General features: G+C 55.7%; 2 protein-coding genes across 8 annotated transcripts; one reads left to right on the top strand and one right to left on the bottom strand.

Moving 5' to 3' along the window:
* Window positions 1–119: 119 nt before the first annotated feature.
* MPST (mercaptopyruvate sulfurtransferase) lies at window positions 120–10,354 on the bottom strand. Of its 7 annotated transcripts, XM_063603249.1 has the most exons (4): window positions 10,082–10,192; window positions 5,116–5,734; window positions 4,799–4,924; window positions 581–717 (listed from the first exon to the last, which is right to left on the bottom strand). In XM_063603249.1, the coding sequence occupies exons 1-3, from the start codon at window positions 10,115–10,117 to the stop codon at window positions 4,845–4,847; spliced, it is 735 nt and encodes a 244-aa protein (XP_063459319.1). In that variant the 5' UTR covers window positions 10,118–10,192; the 3' UTR covers window positions 581–717; window positions 4,799–4,844. The 7 variants fall into 7 exon arrangements, with proteins under 7 accessions (XP_003821591.3, XP_003821590.3, XP_054961483.2 ...); XM_003821543.4 differs by lacking the exon at window positions 4,799–4,924 and having other exon boundaries at window positions 120–717; window positions 10,179–10,354; XM_003821542.4 differs by lacking the exon at window positions 4,799–4,924 and having other exon boundaries at window positions 120–717; window positions 10,082–10,227.
* A 48-nt stretch (window positions 10,355–10,402) lies between these two features.
* Window positions 10,403–19,116, top strand: TST (thiosulfate sulfurtransferase). The gene is made up of 3 exons (XM_003821545.5): window positions 10,403–10,554; window positions 11,201–11,816; window positions 18,656–19,116. Exons 1-3 carry the CDS (start codon window positions 10,417–10,419, stop codon window positions 18,952–18,954), a joined length of 1,053 nt encoding a protein of 350 aa, XP_003821593.2. The 5' UTR covers window positions 10,403–10,416; the 3' UTR covers window positions 18,955–19,116.
* Window positions 19,117–20,382: the final 1,266 nt, after the last annotated feature.

The following is a 20,382-nucleotide window of genomic DNA, read 5'->3' as shown; positions in this document are numbered from 1 at the left end:
CCCAGCACTGCTTGGAAGGCAGAGACAGGATCTCCAAGACCCTCAGGCTCCCCAGAGTGACCTTTGCTGGGCATGACAGAACCCCTGGCTCCTTAGGAAAACCGAGGCAGCCCCAGAGCTACAAGATTTAGCACTTGGTTATTTTATTTCCTCAAAAATAAAACAGAAAGGAGGCGGGGCCCCAGCTTAGCACCAGGTGGGCAGCTCGGAGTTGTGGCCTCCCTCCTCCAGGGCTCGCCTCCGTCTTTCCTCCTGGCAGCCAACAAGTCAACGGAATTCCTGGCCTTTGAGATGTCACCCCAAATGCCACCTGAGTTGAGTGAAGAAACACTCTCTTGGTGAAAGCAGAAGCGGAGCTACCAGGCCAGGCATTGCTGGTGGCCGGCATCACCTGAGCTCGCCTGTGTCCTGCCCAGCTTCAGTGGGTCTTCCCCCGGCCCTCTGAGATGACATCCTCGGGCCGGGCGCGCATGTACCACTCCACCCAGGAGCCATCGTAGATGGGCACGTCTGGCTTGCCGCAGAGGTAGGCCCCTAGTGCCACGTGGCAGGCCGTGACGCCAGAGCCACACGTGGCCACCAGTGGCTTAGACAGGTCCACTTTCTTCTCCTGGAACAGATGGCGGATCTCCTCAGGGCTCTTCTCCAGCCCCTCCTGGGTCAGGAAGTCTGTGAAGGGGATGTTCACGGTACCCGGGATGTGGCCAGGTTCAATGCCTACAGCAGGGGAGCCAGGGAGGAGGGGACAAATAGAAGGATGCTATGAATGGTACCTCGTATTTGTGGTGCTCGAGATATTGAGAGCATCCCATGCAAGCATGGTGCTAAATCCTTTATATCCACCATCTCATTTAATTCTCACAACCATAAAACCTGAGCACTGTTTAGAGGAGCCCCCATTTTATACACGGTGATGCTGAGGTTAAGTACCACCTGAGGCTAATGCATCTAGCAAACTGCTGACTGAACTTTGAACCTAAGAACTGGGCCCCAAGGTTTCCTGACTATGCACCCTAGGGACAGCGAAGCAATAAACAAGACCCCTGCCTAGCTAGAACGTGCAGTACCTGCAGGCAAGGAGCTTTAATCTGGCAGGGCAGACAGGCAACTGAATAATTACAAGCATAATGGGTGTTCCAAAAGTGCCCTACTGGGTGGCCTGGGGCATGTAAAAAAAAATAATGCCAGTAATAGCAATAGCTGATATTATTATTACTGAGACAGGGTCTCATTCTGTTGCCCAGGCTGAAGTGCGGTGGCATGATCAAGGCTCACTGCAGCCTCAACCTCCTGGGCTCAAGCAATCCTCCTGCCTCAGCTTCCCCCCGAGGGGCTGGGACTACTACAGGCACATGCCACCATGCTCAGCTAATTTGTTTTTTTTTCTTTTTTTTTTTTTTGAGATGGAGTTTTGCTCTTGTTGCCCAGGCTGGAGTGCAGTGGCATGATCTTGGCTTACTGCAACCTCCACCTCCTGGGTTCAAGTGATTCTCCTGCTTCAGCTTCCTGAGTAGCTGGGATTACAGGCACCCATCACACCTGGCTAATTTTTGTATTTTTAGTAAAGATGGGGTTTCACCATATTGGCCAGGGTGGTCTCGAACTGCTGACCTCAGATGATCCACCTGCCTTGGCCTCCCAAAGTGCTGGGATTACAGGTGTGAACCACCACGCCTGGCCTAATTTGGTTTTTATAGACATGGGGTCTCAGTATGTGGCTCAGGATGGTCTTGAATTCCTGGCCTCAAGTAATCCTTCTGCCTCGGCCTCCCAAAGTGCTGGGAATATAGGAGTAAGCCACCTTGCCTGGCCAATAGCTGATGTTATTGAATGCTTACTTTCTGCCAGGCACTGTTTGGAGACGGTCAGCTATAGTTTCTCCTTTAATCCACCCCGAAATTCTCTGGGAAAGAAATTATTATCCTCTCTTTTGTAAAGATGAAGAGAATGAAGTACAAAGACTAGCTTGTGCAAGCTAGCAGAGGGCAGGGAGGAGTAAACCCAGGCAAGTCTATGCTTCCCACTGTCATGCCACACTGGCTGGGGGCTCAGTGGGTGGAGGAAGTTTCTCTGAGAATGCCCCAAAGGATGAGTAGGATTCAGTCACATAAAGGGGTCTGGGTGGATGGAGGCCTAGAGCATCCCAGGCAGAGGGAATCTGAGAGGCGAGGGAACCACCTGTTGCCTGGAGGGGTTAAAGGTCATTGTCGGGAAAGCCCAGACAGTGAGGAGCCAGAGGCCCAAAGGGGAAGCTGAAGGGGATGGGAACGCCTTAGCAGGCCTGGAGTAAGACTTGGGGGCTTTGACCTGACTGCAGGGGGAACTCAGGCTTCTGTGTTTACTTTTTTACTGTTACTTTTAATTTTTCTATTGAGAAGGGGCTTGCCATCATGTCCAGGATGGTCTTGAACTCCTGGGCTCAAGGGATCCTCCCACCTCAGCCTTCCAAAGTGTGAGGATTATAGGTAGGAGTTACCTTGCCCAACCTAGATTTCCATTTTTAAACGATCATTTTGATTGTAGCAGAAAGAATGGGATGGGAAAGGCCCACACCTCTGCAGACTCCCAGGGTGTTTTTTGTTTTCACTGCCCCACCTTGAGGCAGGGGTTACTAACATTCCCATTTTCATGCAGGACTGGGATTTGCAACAAAATAAACCTTCACAACTAATGCTTGGGCTGGGCACGGTGGCTCACGCCTGTAATCCCAGCACTTTGGGAGGTCGAGGGGGGCAGATTACCTGAGGTTGGGAGTTCGAGACCAGCCTGACCAACATGGAGAAACCCCGTCTCTACTAATAATACAAACATTAGCCGGGCGTGGTGGCACATGCCTGTAATCCCAGCTACTCGGGAGGCTAAGGCAGGAGAATCACTTGAACCCGGGAGGCGGAGGTTGTGGTGAGCCGAGACTGCACCACTGTACTCCAGCTGGGAAACAAGAGCAAAACTCCGTCTCAAAACAATAACAACAACAACAGAAACAAACACAAACAAAAAACCCCCCAAAAACTAATGATTCAAATCTGAGCCATTCAGACTCTTGTCCAGCTTCTGCCTTGGTTTCCCTCCGCAGTGGAGTGACACCCCCACAGGAGCTGCTGACCCATGTATGGGTATCTATTCTCAGACCCTGGCATAGAGACAGCACTCCCGAGTCTGTGGAGAGGCTGGAATGGGTCATGCATCCCACTTAACAGACACAGTTACCGGGCTTGGTCAGATATCACATAGAGACCAGCCCAGAGCAAGGAGGAGGAACAAACTCTCAACCCAGGGTGGTGACTGTAAAGGGAGGGCCATCCCTACACCTTGAATCCCACCAAGCAAAGCATGTTTCCCCTGCCTGCTGGACTGGTGTGGCACATCACAGGAGCACTTGGCCAGGCCTCAGGCTGTGGAGTGGGAATGATGACAGTGACATTCATCACTGATCCAGCTGCACTGAGCTTAGTTTGTTTTGACAACAAGCCTGCTAGGCGTGTATCACCTCCCATTCTATAGATGAGCGAGCGCGACTGAAATAAGTGTGAGGCACAAGTGTGCAGCACACTTGTGCATGAAAACCCGGAGCTGAGTGCTTTACACACTGGCTCTCCTTGCCCCTATCTTGTCTTTATGCTCTGTGTTACTGCTCCCATTCTACATAGGCAGAAGCTGCGATTCGGAGACATTAGATGACCCGTCGTGTGTCACGAAGCCCATGTAAATGTGGCAGGGATCTGAACCCCAGTCTGGCACCACCAGCTAGCTCCCCTATGTTGCTCATCCCCCTGGGGCTGAGATGGAGAACCCAACAGGATCAAGGTGGTGCTCTCATTAGGCTGAACCACATGAAACTGACACCTGTGTAGGTTCAAAAATGGTTGGATATCAGCTGTTTCCTATGGTTCCGGTAACACCAACATTGCTTTGCAGGATTCCATGCAACAGGGACCTTCTGTATTCACCAAACCTCTCTGGAACATCGACTCTGTGCCAGGTACTGAGCTAATCTTCAGGATGCATGAAGAGCAGGGACAGTCCTTGCCCTCAGGCCATCCAAAACAATGCTGGCCCATGGTGAGCCCAAGCGGCTCCAAACCCAATCTGTAGCCATGGGAATGCTCTTCAGAGAGCTCTCTAGGGGCAGTGGTCAGTTTCTTGCACTCTTGAAGGCTCAAGAGAAAGGGCTGGGGAGTTCCTGGTTGCTCACGGCTGTTAAGTGTGCAGGCTGCCGAGTCTGAATCCCGGCTGGGTTGTTTCTTGAGACCTTGGGCCAGGCTCCATTTCCTCCTCTGTGCAATGACAGTATCTACTTACACGGGATGTTTGAAAGACTCACACCAGTGTGACCACTGACCAGCCTGCTTTGTGGGGACTCCTCCTCGCATTATACAGAGCTTACCCAGAGGCTTCTTGCCTGAGGAAATCCAGCCCACAGGCAGAAGGCTCTGCCCTACCCACTTCTGTTTAACCCCCCTTCCACCCTCAGTTCTCCAAGCTTTGGCCCCTGGGAGAGACTTTCCTTTCATGCAGCCCCCGACTCTGCCTTCATTCCACCATCCTCAGGGGCATGGGTAGCCCTGATCAGGACCATCCCTCTGGGTTTTTCTCTCATACTGGGGCCTGCCCCCCAACATTCCACAGTGACCCCCCACACCTCTAGTGTTGGATTGAGAGCTGTTTGGCCAACCAGAGTTCCCAATGAGCTAGGGAGAGTCACTGCCCAAAGCACAGGAGGGGAAGGGCCAGTATTATTGTTCTGCTTAACAAACAAAGTCACCAAGGCAAGTGGAAGTCAAATCTCCTTCCCCACCTCATGCAGTGGCCTTTAAAGGCAAGGTCAGGCTGAGCAGGGAGGGTCACCTGAGCCCAGGAGGTTGAGGCTGCAGTGAGCCATAATTGTGCCACTGCACTCCAGCCTGGGCGGTAGAGCCAGACCCTGTGAAAAGAAGGCAAGGGTAGGGAAAAGGGGGAAAGGAGGGAAGGGAAAGGGAAGGAAAGGAAAGAAAAAAGGAAAGGAAATGAAAGCAAGATAAATTAAAAAAATAAAAGAAAGGTCAAGTCCAGGGCACTGCTCAGGGCGTAGAGGCTGCGCCCCCGACGACCTCCTGCCCCCTTCCCCCGCGTTACCGTCTCGGGGCTCGGGCTCGGTGCCGCGGAACCTGCCAGTGGCTCGGGAGTCCACCACCTGGAAGCGCCGGGATTCCAGGTTCTCCGTGATGTCCTCGTAGGTCTTGATGAAGGCGGGATCGAGCTGAGCGCGGAACTCGGCGGGAGCAGGTTGGCTCTTGCCGGAGCTGAGCGGGAGGTTCTGGCGCAGCCAGTGGCGGAGGCCGCCGTCAAGTAGTGACACGGCGCGGTGGCCGAAGGCGCGGAACATCCACCAGACGCGCGGGGCGGAGTAGAGGCCCTGGTCGCTGGCGTCGTAGATCACGACGTGGGTGGCTGCGCCCACGCCCAGGCGGCCTGCGTACTCCGCGAAATGCTCGGCCCCGGGCAGCATGTGGTCGTAGGGCGAGGTGCGGTCGCTGCACTGGTCGATGTCGAAGAAAGCGGCGCCCGGGATGTGGCGCTCCTCGAACTCGCGTCGCGCGTCGCGCCCCAGCTTCGGCAGGTACCAGGAGGCGTCCAGCAGTTGCAGGAGCTGCCCAGCGCGCGGGGCCCGCAGCGCCTCGGCCACCCATTGCGCCGACACCAGCGCGCGGAAGAGCTGCGGCGAAGCCATGGCGGCGACACTCGGGCTGCGGGCCTGGGCGACAGGGAGGATGTCAGGAGGGAAGCAGGGAGAGGCCGCTGTTGGGGCTAGGGCTGGGGCTGGAGCATGGGCGAGGGCCGGCGGGGGAGGTGGGGCCCGTGAAGGGCAGAGTCCAGGGAACGCAGAAACCAGCGGTGGTGAACCCGGGCACAAAGGTGGGTAGCCAGGGGCCTCCCTCTGCCAGGCCTCATAAAAACACAAGCTCCCAGTGACCCAATGACCATGACCTCCCGGAGAGCCCCCAGGCCACGCCCCTCACCTCCACTTGCTGGGCAGGAGGGTGGGTGGAGGTATCCTAGGCCAAGGCCCTGCTGGCTTCAAGGCACAAACAGGGGCAAAGTCTCCACCCCTCCCTAAGATGCAGCTCGGCTTTATTTGCAACCAAGTCCCAGACGGAAGTCATTCATTCACTCATCAAGCATTTATATTGGTGACCTAATAGGAACAGTAGCTGGAATTTACTGAGTCCTTGCTGGGTACCACTGAATCCTAACAATATCCTAGAACAATGCCTGACACAGTAGACTCTCCAGTATGTGTTGAATGAGTGATCTTAAGAGGCTTGGTATATTATTGTCACCGTTTCAAGGAGGACACTCAGGCTCACAGAAGTGCACTAACCTGGCCTGGTGCGGTGGCTCACGCCTGTAATCCCAGCACTTTGGGAGGCCCAGGCGGGTGGATCACCTGAGGTCAGAAGTTTGAGACCAGTCTGGCCAACATGGTGAAACCCCGTCTCTACTAAAAATACAAAAAATTAGCCGGGCTTAGTGGCAGGCACCTGTAATCCCAGCTACTCGGGAGGCTGAGGCAGGGGAACTGCTTGAACCCAGGAGGTGGAGGTTGCAGTGAGCCGAGATCGTGCCATTGCAATCCAGCCTGGGGGACAAAAGCAAAACTCTGTCTCAAAAACAAAAAACAAACAGGAAAAAGTGCACTAACCTGACCCGGCGGTGCCAGGCTTCTCACTAGGCAGTCGGTCTGGCACCAGAATCCGGACTTCTCAGCCACACACTCTGTGCAGGCTCTGGGAGTCTGGCGAGGCCAGGTTTTGCCTGTCCAGCCTGGGCTCTCTCTGGCCCTTCTAGCAGCAGCAACAGTGACTTCGCACCTCCCTCCCTCTCCTCTCCATCTTTCCTGCATACCAGAGATAGTGCACCAGCTCGCCAGCCCACTATGCCAGGCCAGCCCACAGCCTTCCTGGGTGTAAACTTCCCAAACACTTTAAGCCCTTTGTGCTGGGAAGCCACCGTTGTGCAGGTGAGAGGAAAGGGCCCCTTCTGCCAGGCAGAGGCTGAGCCCCCACCAGGGCACATGGCTGGGTGTGTGGAGTATGGGCTGCAGGTCAGCCCTCACTTATCCCCTGTGTGAGGCCCAACCTTGACACCCACTGCATGCAGTCCTGCCATCGAAATGAAGGGGGCAGGTAGAGAACAACATCTGTGGACCGAGTGCCTCTGTGGGCCAGGTCACATGCTAGGCACCGCAGCCTTGGGCGGGTATTAGGATGCCTGCTTTATGAATGAGGCCACTGGCAATTAGAAGAATAAGTGCCTTGCCCGTGGTCACAGGAGGCAGCCTCGGGATTTGCAGCCAGAATTTGACCCCTCAGGCTGGACTTCCCCTGCCCCAGGTGCCATGATGACCAGGGCCTAATGAGTTCTAGGGTGACACCCTGTGCCCACCCCCACAGTCTGGTCGCAGCTGGCTTTTAGGAACCTACTTCACCCATGCGGTCAGGCCTTGTGCCGGACACCGAGGCACTCTTGCCTTTGCCAAGCCCTGGGGGGAAACGTCAGGCTGCAGGCAAGAGACAGTGAAATTGAGGATAGTTTAGAATTCAATGTTGAGCACAGAGGGCCCCTATGTTTGCCTGGGGTGGCAGCAGAAAAGGTGGGAATGCCTCCTGTAGTAGGAGGAAGTCCAGACTAATCTGACTTTTCCAGGGGCCCAGGAAGCCTCAGCACGGTCTTTAGGGTAGGGAGGCTGCCAAGGGGTGTTTGGCTAAGGGGCGATCCCCATTATCTGCGTTACAGCACAGCTAGGGGGCGCTGTGCTGGCAGATGCTGCAGGTTCCTTCCTGAGGAACCCTATTGTGGGAACCACAGTAGCCCCTGTGCACCCCCCAACACTGTCCCCTATTCTTGAGGATCTTTGTTTCCCTCACCCAATCATCCATTTACAGTAGAAAGAGCCCTGGTTTAGGAGCCAGAGAGCCCCCAAAATCAATGTAAACCCCACTCCACTGCTTAACTGGTTGTGTGATGTGGGTGTGTAGGGTCTCTGGGTGGTTTCTGTTCCTTATAATGGAGCTTCCCACCCCCACCTCTTAGAGCCAAGATTAAACAATAAATGTAGAGGGGCAACCACCATGCATTACATCTGGCTGGTTTTAATAATCATTAAAAACGGTTTGGGTCGGGCGTGGTGGCTCACACCTGCAATCCCAGCACTTCGGGAGGCCAAGGTGGGCGGATAACGAGGTCAAGAGTTCAAGACCAGCCTGACTAACATGGTGAAACCTCATCTCTACTAAAAATACAAAAATTAGCTGGGCGTGGCGGCATGAGCCTGTAGTCCCAGCTACCTGGGAGGCTGAGGCAGGAGAATCGCTTGAACCTGGGAGGCAGAGGTTACAGTGAGCCGAGATCGCGCCACTGCACTCCAGCCTGGGCAACAGAGTGAGACTCCATCTCAAAATAATAATAATAATAATAATAATAATAATAATAATAATAATAATATTGCATTATTTCTTCCATTACTCTCATTGGTGGCCCTGGAACTGCCAGCAGCAAATCTAAAATCTTAGAATTTCAGGGCTTGGTGGGACTTCAGAGATCTGAGGTCACCCTGCCCCAGTCTCCCTGCTTGATTGGCACTTCTCACAAAGGTCTGTGGGCCATAAAGGAGGGTGTGAAGGCAGGCTGTGGGTGTCAGGGAGGGGTAGAAACCAGGTGCCTGTGTGATTCAGAAGCCGGGATCACTGTAGGTGGGGGTGCCCTGGGAGTGGAGGACCCCAGGACGTAACCGCCCCAGGCTCATGTCAGAAGGGTACACAGCTGCACTGAAGCAAGCGTGAGCCGCAGGCTGGATCCAGGGTACCCCTTGAGGAGCAGGGCTTGGGTGCTCCTCTTGGACCTCCCCAGCCTGGTCCCTCCTGCCCACCCCCTCCCCCAACCACCAGACACTAGGCTTTGAGGATTGCTGTGAGCATTTTAGAACAAAAGCTTTTTTTAAAAAGGGGGATGAGGCCAGGGATGGTGGCTCATGCCTGTAATCTCAGCACTTTGGGAGGCTGAGATGGGCAGATCACTTGAGCCCAGGAGTTCAAGACCAGCCTGGACAACATGGCGAAACCCCATCTCTACCAAAAATTTAAAAATTAGCCGGGAATGGTGGCACATGCCTGTGGTCCCACCTACTTGGGAGGCTAAGGTGGGAGGATCGCTTGAGCCTGGGAGGCGGAGGTTGCAGTGAGCTGAGATGGCGCCACTGCACTCCAGTCTGGGCCACAGAACCACAGCCTGTCTCAAAAAACAAAACAAAACAAGACAAAAGGTCGGGGTTGGGGAACAGGGAAAGCTTCCAGGCTAGCCTCTGCAAAAGCTAGGGAGGGGCAATGGTGTCCCCCAGTTTGCAAGAGCCCATGGCGAGCTTTTCAGGATTTTTGCCAACTGGTTGTTAAATACAGCTATTATTAAAAATTGAATTACATCAACTTATGATTAAACGGGCTAAGTTAAAAACAGGCAATTTTTTAAAAAGCATGAGCCTTCAGGGAAGAGCCAGGTAAACAAAGGCAACTGGTACCACGTGGGCTTCAGACCAGGGATCAGGCCCGGCCTCAACTCTGGGTGTGTCCTCCAGCAACTCGCTCTGCCGCTCTCTCGTCTTAGTAAGTTTCTGGCCTACTCCTCAGGGTTATTGTGGGAACTAAGTCACACCACGGGAGTACCCAGCAAAGTGCCACACCAAGCAGGGCTGGACAATGTTAGTTCCTTTCACTCACTAACAAGTTATTGGCTAGTGTCTCTTCCTGGGGCCTCAGGGTCAGCGGGGTCTGGTCTCCCTGTCCTCCTCTCTCTCTCCCGCCCTCTCTGGTGCCACCAGGTCACCCACTTCCACCCAAGGCTCCCCACCCGCCACTCGCCACGACCCCACCCGGCAGGCCGCCCCAAGCGGACAGTCACCCTTAGTGCCAACGTAGCGGCGCGCCTTCTCTCCTAGACTAAGCCCCCTTTTCCGCCCAGGTCCCGCGCGGGAGCCCCGCGCCGGGCACCCCCAAAGAGCCACTCCCTCCCCCTCCAGAAAGGCAAGCCGCCACGCCGCGGCAGTTACCCGGGTCTCGGACTCCCGGCTTCCTGGCTCCACCATGGCCCCCGCGGCGCGGCGCCCCCTCCCCGCGCCCGCAGCTGTCCCCTCCTCCGCCACCAACCTGCAGCGGGCCAAAGGGAGGAGACTCCGGCACAGCCCACCGCCGCGGCCACTCGGAGCCGCTGCTGCCCGCGCCTTCCACCGGCCGGGCCGTGGGGGTACGCCCGCTCCGCCCAGCCCAGGCCCGCGCGGCCCCCGCGCCACCCGGCGTCCCCCTCAGACCCCCGCGGGTCCCGGAGGCCCCGCGCGCGAGGTTGGCAGGTGCCGGGCGCGAAGCGGCGGCGCGGGGGAGGCGCGGGATGGCGGCGGGCGGCGCAGGGTCCCCCCTCTGGCGGTGGCGCGATGGTGCGCGCCGCCTGGGGAGCTGCGGCCGGGGGTTTGAACCGGCCAACTTCTCCAGCCGGCCGGGGCGAGCGCCAGCGCGGCGTCCGGGGCGAGTGAGTGCGGGGCGGGGGCAGCGGCCGGGCGCCTGGGCCGCCGGCCGGGCCACCTGCTGCCCGGGGAAGGATAGCGTTGCGAGAGTGGGACGGGGTGCCCCGGGAACCCCTGAACCACCTAGGGCAGAGGGCAGCGAGCTGCGGGCCGGACTCGGGCACTCTGGAGGCGGGCGAGCTCGGGCTGCCTGGGGAGGCCGCAGGCGATGGCGTGTGCACGGCCCGCGGAGCTTCCTAGCCGTGCGCCCACCCCCTCTGCCTTGGAAGGAAAGGGGATTCTAAGCCCAAGATGCCATCGCCCCCCATCCCGGGCATGTTTTCACTGCTCTTTCCTGGCGGGATCGAGTACTGTAACTTCTAGGAGCCAGATCCCCGCCCCAGGAAGCGCCCCTACTTGGAGTCCTCGGAAACTCTTGCCCCACCCGCTTCTGCGCTGGGCCCCCGGGCCGGCTGGGAGGGGCGGGGCCGGCTTTCCAGAGGGAATCTGCAAACTTATCCCGCTGCACGCCCCAGCCCCGCTGGCTTGCTGTAAACAAGGAACCCGGGGGAGTGCGGAGGGAGAAAGAGCTTCTCCCAGGCCTCACCCTACTGCACACACCGACTTCCTTCCTCACGCCTGTCTCTCTTTCCTGGTTCCCACCCGTGCCAGGTGACACGCAGAGCTGAAGCCATGGTTCATCAGGTGCTCTACCGGGCCCTGGTCTCCACCAAGTGGCTGGCGGAGTCCATCAGGACTGGCAAGCTGGGGCCCGGCCTGCGGGTGCTGGACGCGTCCTGGTACTCACCAGGCACCCGAGAGGCCCGCAAGGAGTACCTCGAGCGCCACGTACCCGGCGCCTCTTTCTTTGACATAGAAGAGTGCCGGGACACGGCGTCGCCCTACGAGATGATGCTGCCCAGCGAGGCTGGCTTCGCCGAGTATGTGGGCCGCCTGGGCATCAGCAACCACACGCACGTGGTGGTGTATGATGGTGACCACCTGGGCAGCTTCTATGCTCCCCGGGTCTGGTGGATGTTCCGTGTGTTTGGCCACCGCACCGTATCAGTGCTCAATGGTGGCTTCCGGAACTGGCTGAAGGAGGGCCACCCGGTGACATCCGAGCCCTCACGCCCAGAACCGGCCGTCTTCAAAGCCACACTGGACCGCTCCCTGCTCAAGACCTACGAGCAGGTGCTGGAGAACCTTGAATCTAAGAGGTTCCAGCTGGTGGATTCACGGTCTCAAGGGCGGTTCCTGGGCACCGAGCCGGAGCCGGATGCAGTAGGTAGGTGTCCCAGTGCTGGGTGGTCCCTGGGGAGTATTGCCCCATGGAAGGATAGGGAGTAAGGATGACTGGGACCCTCTCCAGGGTCCGTCCCATGCCTTCAATCCTCCCATGTAGGCCTCAGTCTTTCCATTGATAAAACCAGAAAGTGGAGACAAACCTAAAGGCTTTTTCAGCTTGGATGCACAAGGACCCAAGAATGTGTCCTCATAGCCATGTGCTAAGAAGCCACCTAGCATCTGTGTGGAGTGACATCAGCAGAAGTCACTGGTGACATGTCCACCATCTCCACTCCCCAGGCACCAGCTGCCCCACATGTACTGGGATATACCTAAGGGTGTCATGCCCCTGAGCCAGCGTTTGCATTGCTGTACAGAAACCTCCCACCGACACATCCAGCTTCTCCAGGCCTCTCTCGTCCCACAGAAACCCTTATAGACATCAACAGTATCCCTCCCCCCAGGATCCCCCTCTCCCCAAATCTAGCTCTCCTGGGGCCCCTGCCTGCTGTTTGCAAAGGCCGTCTGTTCCATAACCTTTCCAGGCAGCTGCAGCCCATAGGCAGAGCTGTAACAGCAGCTGCCATTTCATGCCAGACACTTGGCACCGCATTATCTCAGCGAACAAAGCTCAATGCCCCTGTTTTGGTAGCGGGGGGTGGGGGGACTGAGATGCCAGGACATAAAGTGGTGGAAGGCAGGATTCGAATCCAATGCTGCCTTGTTTCAAACCAGGGCTATAAACCAGGACGCACCCAATGCTGCCCTACCCCTACTTCCCAGGGCCAGGAGGGAGTCCCCTCTGCTAGTTGCCCCAGGAAGGCGACTCAGAAGTTCCCCTCCTGTGGAAGGGAAGGCCAGGTGGATTGGATACTGCTTGAGGGTTGGGGAGAGCCTCAGGAGAGGAAATGCTGAGTTCTAGAACCTCCTAACCAGAGAGAATCTCGGAGGTCTTCCCTTTTCTAGAGGCAGGACTGCCGTCTCGCTGCCATCACTCCTGCTGAGTGCCCTCCAGTCCCTGCCTGGCCATTTCCAGGAGCAGGGCCCTCTCTTGTCTCTGGGCACCTCCTTGGTGGCTCTTTCCTCAGTCAGAGCTCCTTCTCTACAGAATCTAACTCGTGTGCAACATTTTGCCTGACTTGTTGAAAAACATCTCTTCCTGTCTGTACCTCCTACAGAGAGAATGCTGGGAAAACTGTTTTGCACACTCTTAGAGCTGGAGGGCCTGAACGGTGACCTCACCTGACAGAGGGGAGACTGAGGTGCACAGAGGCAGGGGCCAAGGCCGCATAGCTAGTTAGTGACAGAGCCAGGACAGCAGGGTCTCTGCCCTTTCCAGCGCAGCTTTTTCCAGGCCCCATATTTTTCTTGCCTGCTTGCTCTCTGAAGGTCTGGAGTTGAAGATTCAAGTTCATTTGGCACCTCCCAGAGAATCCTGGCTGGGAACGCCTGCAGCCCTCTCCTGGCCTTGGTTCAAGACGCCTCTTCTCCTTGGGATTTAAGCTGTCATGGGGGAGGATCAGTGGAATTGGTTCTCTTGCTGCTTCCCAGCCTGCCCTGAAGCAACTTAAGAAATAAGTGGAAGGGACAGCTTGGAGGTGCCAGGCCCAATGTCCTCACCCATTTTACAGATGAGGAAACTGAGGCTCAGAGGAGGAGAATGGCCTGCAGTGGGTAATGCCTCCTGAAGGCCCGGGATGCTGAAGTTCCTCCTCTGTAATCGTGTTCACACCTCCTTCAGTTTCCCTCAGGAGCATCAGGGAACATGGATTCTCATTTCAGCTCAGCCGCTCCTCCTTGGAGTGACCTCAGTCCAGTCGCTTGGCCTCTCTGGGTTTCCTTATCATAAAATGAGAGGAGTCACGCCAGCCCTACCCACATGAGTATGCATTTGTTTAAATGTAGCAGTGGTGGCCGGGCGTGGTGGCTCACGCCTGTAATCCCAGCACCTTGGGAGACCGAGGTGGGCGGATCACGAGGTCGGGAGTTCGAGATCAGCCTGACCAACATGGTGAAACCCCGTCTCTACTAAAATGAAAAAAAAATTAGCCAGGTGTGGTGGTGCGTGCCTGTAATCCTAGCTACTTGGGAGGCTGAGGCAGGAGAATCGCTTGAACCCGGGAGGTGGAGGTTGCAGTGAGCCAAGATCGCGCCACTGCACTCCAGCCTGGGCAACACAACAAGACTCTGTCTCAAAAAAAAAAAAAAAAAAAAAAAGTAGCAGTGGCTGGAAAGGGATTTCGAGAAGGGTAAGGAACGATACAAATACTGGAGGGTGTGGCACTTCCCCCCCAACCCCCTCCTCCAAGAGGCTTTGCTGGCCTCCCATACAAGATATTTTGGGGACACAAAGGCACATGAGGCTCTGCCAAGTTTATGGTTCCCAGCGTGGTGTGGGATCAGGGAGGCACCCTGTAGGTTCAGCGGTCCAGATGTAACACACAGGGGCATGGGGGTGGCAGACCTGGGGGTCAGGCATTGGCCCTGATCATCTCTGGAAGGAATGACCCTAAATGGAGCGGGAAGCAGAGCTTAGACACCTGGCGGCCACTTCCTGCTCACCTTAGGCAAGCGCCTTCCTCTTTGGCTGTGGTTTTGTGCCTCCACAAGCCCTTAGTCCTGGAGTCAGCCAGATCTGAGGTTCCATCCAGGTGTGATACTGATGCTTAGCCTCAGGCTAGTGCCTTCACCGCTAACTTGTTCGTGAAAGGAGCGCTGCTCACCTGAGAGGGGGGCTGGAGGAAGTGAGAGAGGCAGAGCAGGAGTTTATCCAGCCCAGTTTCTTTATCGACTTAATTTTCTTTGCCTCCCTTCTTGGAGGGAGTGAGGGTGAAGAAGGGAGGAGGGTATCGACCCGCTAATGAGCACTTTTATTTACAGAACCGTTTTTATATAGTCTCTTCTGGACACCTACAGCAGCCCTGCAAGGGGAGGCAGGCAGGGGTAGGTAGGCTGGGTCCCACTTTGTGGGTGGGGACAAGGAAAGGGCTTCTCTGTTAAGGCAAAGTGGCTGAGACTTGACCCCAGGTCGGCAGGCTTCAAGTTGGGGCTGTTTCCCAAGGCTACTGCTGTGGGTGGGGTGAGCTGTAAGCAAACCCAGGGGCTGAGGGAAAGGTCACGGCTCCATGGTGTGGCTCCCGGGCTGCTGTATGGGACTGAAAATCCACTCTGCCTATCTCTCCCTCCCAGGGCTGGGAGCTTGGCTGAGGGAAGAGGGAAGGTGCGGGGCTGCCTGTTCCTGGCCAGGGTTAAGGGGTTGCCTTCTGGGGCTGCCTGCTCTGGATTCCTTAGTGAAAGGAGAAAGGGCCAGACAGCTTTTCCTGGCCTTAAAAATCCACACCTACCAGTGGCCTGAGGGATGTTAACTCTAGTAGTTGAGCACAAGAGGTCATCTCATCCATTCCCCAGCCTCAGTCTCCTTTTCCAGGGAGGCTCAGGGTGGTCAAAGAACACAGGCGTTGGGGGCAGACCAATCAGACTTCACTTACCTTTGCTGTGTGTCCTGAGGCAAGCGACTTCACCTCTCTGAGCCTGGGCTCCCCAGCAATGCTGAGAGAATAATCTCCCCTGCTTTGTGAGGATTGAGGAGGATAAAATTCTTGAGAGCACCTGCTGTCAAGTGCCTGGTGCCGCAGGTTATGGGAATGGGGGCATGCCTGCTGGGGGCAGGGAGAGCCAGAAGCCTTCAGCTAGACTTGGGAAGAGAAGCATGGGAGCCTCTGCTTTCTGGCCCAACGTGCCTTTCCACCAACTGGCTGTTCTTTTTGTTTGTTTGTTTGTTTTTTGAGACGGAGTCTCGCTCTGTCACCCAGGCTGGAGTGCAGTGGCGCGATCTTGGCTCATTTTAAGCTCCGCCTCCTGGATTCACACCATTCTCCTGCCTCAGCCTCCCGAGTAGCTGGGACTACAGGTGCCCACCACCACACCTGGCTGATTTTTTTTTTTTTTTTTTTTGTATTTTTAGTAGAGACGGGGTTTCACCGTGTTAGCCAGGATGGTCTCGATCTCCTGACCTCGTGATCCGCCCACCTCGGCCTCCCAAAGTACTGAGATTACAGGCGTGAGCCACCGCGCCCGGCCAAACTGGCTGTTCTTGAAAGTTCTCTGGCCCAGGTTCATCTCAGCCCTTCCCACAGTTCATTTAAATGCCCCAGACAGGCCCTGAGCTCCCCTCGCTTCACCCCGTCCAGCTGGCCCAGTGTGGGAGGCCCGCTCTACAGAAACTCCCTGACTTCATCTTTACTCAGAAGGGGTGCCCTTTATGTAATAAGAAGAACACAGTGGGGCTGTGTCATCAGGGATGGGGACAACAAAACAAAACAGGATTCAACCCGTTGTGCTTTCAAATGCACTTCAATCCAGCCCACTGTGGAAACATTTTAAAGCTGGGTTTCTTGGGAAAGAATGCCCTCGATGCCAGCTGATCCATTGTTCCTCGTTGGTAGGGTGGGCACACATCTTAGATTCAAGTTTCCAGGCAAAGCAGGTGAAACGCAACAGGAAGAAATTGCTCTAATTTTATACGTTATATGCAATCAAACTTTCTTTTTTAATTCATTATTATTATATTTTTGAGACAGAGTCTTGCTCTATCACCCAGGCTGGAGTGGCATGATCACAGCTCACTACAGCCTCCTGGGCTCAAGTGATCCTCCTACCTCAGCCTGTCAAGTAGCTGGGACTACAGGTACATGCCACCATGCCTGGCTCTTTTTTTTTTTTTTTCTATAGAGATGGGGCCTTGCTATGTTACCCAACTCCTGGGCTCAAGCAATCCTTCCATCTGGGCCTCCCAAAGTGCTGGGATTACAGATGTGAGCCACCATGCCTGGCCTTTCTACTTTATTTTCAGGCTATTCAAGTGAAGCAGTGGGAGTGGAGAAGGAAGAAAGAAATCTGTAACTGGTGATCAGTTGATTGTAAACACCACTGCCAATCAAACTCGACTTGTACTAATAGATTTTGGAATCCTCTTTGGCCCCAGGGTGAAAGGACCAGGGCATAGCTGGCGTGATGATGTACCGAATCGTGTGCCTGCCAGGGTCACTGGGTGCTTTTAGCTGCAGTAGTTAGACTTCCCCTCACACCTGTGAGGTGGGTGAGGTTTACTTTTTTTTTTCTTTGAGACGGAGTCTCGCTCTTGCTGCCTAGGCTGCAGTGCAATGGGGTGATCTCGGCTCACTGCAACCTCCGCCTCACAGGTTCAAGCGTTTCTCCTCCCTCAGCCTCCCGAGTAGCTGGGATTACAGGCGCATGCCACCATACCCGGCTAATTTTTTATATCTTTAGTAGAGACGGGGCTTCACCATGTTGACCAGGCTGGTCTTGAACTGACCTCGTGATCCACCCACCTCGGCCTCCCAAAGTGCTGGGACTACAGGCGTGAGCCACTGCATCCGGCCTAGGTGGGGTTTTGTCCCCGTTCTGCAGGAGGGAGACTGAGGCTCGGAGGTTCAGGGCCTGCTTGGCTGTACCCAGCCCCAGTATGTGCCTTGGCCACACTAGTCAGATCCTTCCCCTCCCACTCCTGCCACCCTGCTCCTGCCCTGTCCCATAATCCAGGTTGAATGGGGGTGGGGATTTGGGGAGCAAGGAGGGCTCAAAGAGATGGAGATAGGCCTGTGTCAGGCCAAAGTGCAGGTTGGGCACTGGGAGTGGGGCCAACCATAGAGCCCCCACCCCTGCCAGGGTGTGGGCTGCTCGAGGAAGACAGGAGTGGCCTGGGGCATGTGTGAGATTGGCCTGTGGCCTCACCCTGTGGGTGGCACCAGCTCTGGCCATGGCTTTCCCCTTTGCCCCAATTCCTGGCTCTTCTGAAGCCAGATTTGGCCGAGGGCCCTCACTGGGTACTGAGACAGTTCCAGAAAGGACTCTAGAGCCAGCCGAGTCCCTCCACTCTGCTTCCATCCAAGTTCTTGGAGGGGACCAAAAAGGCCCACACTGTCCCTATTCTCCCCCTACCCCCTCCATAGGTGGTGAAGTGGCTGGGGGCGCAGCATGGCAGGGTGGGTGGGCCAGCCTCCAAAGCCAGCGCTTTCCTTGTGCCACCCGCTTCGTGCAGCAGCCAATACGCAGTGGATACTCTCCTTTCCATTTTTCCTATGGAGAAACTGAGGCTCAGAGAGCTGACATAACTTGCTCCAGTGGGATTTGACCTCACGTCTGACACCAGGTCACTTGCTCTTTCTGCAACTGTGTGCTTAACAGAAAACCAGAGGCCCCGATGTAATCCTGGGTCTGCCTTCATCTTTCTGTGTGGCCTTAGGTGAGCCGTGTTGTTTTGCCAAGCCTCAGCGGATTCATCTGTAAAATGGGGACATATCTGATTAGTTATGTGGTTATCTGTTTAGCATCTGCCTTTCTTGTTAGACTGGAATCTCCCAGAGGGCCTGGCTGTGTCTCTGCCTTTCACCGCTGTGTTCTCAACACATAGCATTTGCAGTAAGTTGTCCCATTTGCTCTTCTCAACATGGCTGTGAGATGGGTATGTACCACTGAGCCCATTTTACAGATGAGAAAACTGAGGTTCAGAGAAGTGAAATGATTTGCCCAAGGTAAAGGTTAGTGGAGCTGAGACTCATGCCGCTGTCTTCTCAAGCAGGTGTGATTTGGGGCATCTCTACTTCAAGACAGGTGTTAGGAGAGGAGTTGCAGGCATCTTAAGTCATGAGAAATGATAGTAGGTGGGGCTGGGAATAAATTGAGCTCCAAGCAGAGCAAAGATGTTATTTTTATTTGCAAAGCTATCTATCCTTCCAGCTACAGCTGATGGAATCCTCCAGGCCCCATTAGTCCCCACGCCTCATACATCCCCTAAGCTGTGTCCTCTGCCCTGCCCAGGACTGGACTCGGGCCATATCCGTGGTGCCGTCAACATGCCTTTCATGGACTTCCTGACTGAGGATGGCTTCGAGAAGGGCCCAGAAGAGCTCCGTGCTCTGTTCCAGACCAAGAAGGTGGATCTCTCGCAGCCTCTCATTGCCACGTGCCGCAAGGGAGTCACCGCCTGCCACGTGGCCTTGGCCGCCTACCTCTGCGGCAAGCCTGACGTGGCCGTGTACGACGGCTCCTGGTCCGAGTGGTTTCGCCGGGCCCCCCCAGAGAGCCGCGTGTCCCAGGAAAGGTCTGAGAAGGCCTGAGCCGTGACCTCTCCTGCTTACTGTAACTGCGGCCGGTTTAGTGACCCCATGACTTACAGCCGGTTCTTACCTCTTAGGTGAAGGAGATGACATGTTTTTAGAATTGCTGTGCAAGGCTCACCCTCTCTCTGTCAACACTGGAATAAACTTCGCCTTTTCTGAGTAGTGTGTTTGCCTGCCTCTCTCTGGGTTCCATCCTTGCCCCCAAACTTCCATCTCTTTCAAACTCCGGAGACTCCACCAAGGACAGAGACCACCATAGCCCCTCTGGCTGGGGAAGCCATACCGAGGACACCACTTTCACCCAGTTTTGGCAGAAACAGCCTCCTGCTGTCCCATGTCAGGTGGACTCTGTCCCAGAGCATGCTGGGTCCTACCAGGAAGACAGGTGGGAAGGGAACCAGAAAGCCAGAGAGCTGAAGTCCCAGCTGCTGTAGCCCCAGCCTCCTGGGTAGGGGCGCGGGGACAGCTGGCTTTCCCAATATGTCCATAGAGGTGTCACACAGCCCCAGGGCCTCTCAGAAGAGGCCATGCTCAGGAGCAGGTGAAAGGAAGGTGGCCTCTGTCTCGAGCACCTTTTCTGGCTCAGAGTAAGACCCCCTGGGGAGCAGTGGAGGGAGGGGCTGGAGAAAGAGCTTTGGCCCTGGGAGAAGGTCCAGGCTCTGGCAGGTGAATCAGGAAGCCACAGTAGAAGAAAGCAACCTGATAGCTTGGCCCCATGTGGCTGGATTTCGAGTTTCCCAGAAACAGCCTCTCTTAGACCTCCTTTGGGGTTGCAAGAAGAATTCCGGGCCCCACGTACTGGGGACTCCCGGCTCCCCACTATCCAGCCTTCCCAGTGAAGACAGGATCCTGGAGGGCCGGAGACCAAGTCTGTCCTTGGCTTGGCATTGGGGCAAATAGGTGCTCAGGAGATGCTGAGGAGGTTGGTTTTGGGGCTGGCAGGTTGGGTGATGGGGCTGAATGCTGAGGCCGGTGGGACCTGTAGTGGTGGGACTGGTAGTCTGGAGGGTTGACCCCTCTCACTTCCATGCCACTAACAAAACAGTCCTCTTCCCAGCTCACATGTGGCTCAGATCCTACTGTGGGAAGAAGAAGCAAATATACACAGTATGTCAGATGGCAATAAGGTGCAATGGTAGAAAAGGTTGGAAAAGAGGAGTAGGGAGTGTGGGGTGGGCTGGGATGCTTTTTAAGAAAAGGTGGTCTGGGAAGGTGAGCAGAGTCTTGAAGGAGGTGAAGAGGCAAGCCATGTAGGCATGTGGGGGAAGGAAGTTGCAGGAGAGGAGAGGGAACAGCCCGTGCAAAGGCCCCGAGGAGGGACTGTGCTTGGTGTGCCCAAAAAACAGCAGAGCCTGGCATGGCAGGGACCCAGGGAGCACTTGGGAAAGTGAGAGGAGCAGAGGTCAGAGAAGAATGGTGGACAGG

The sequence above is a fragment of the Pan paniscus genome, chromosome 23, assembly GCF_029289425.2.
Source record: "Pan paniscus chromosome 23, NHGRI_mPanPan1-v2.0_pri, whole genome shotgun sequence".
Lineage (NCBI taxonomy): Eukaryota > Metazoa > Chordata > Mammalia > Primates > Hominidae > Pan > Pan paniscus.
Note: the sequence above shows the minus strand (reverse complement) of the source record. Positions and strands in the feature narration are given on the sequence as shown.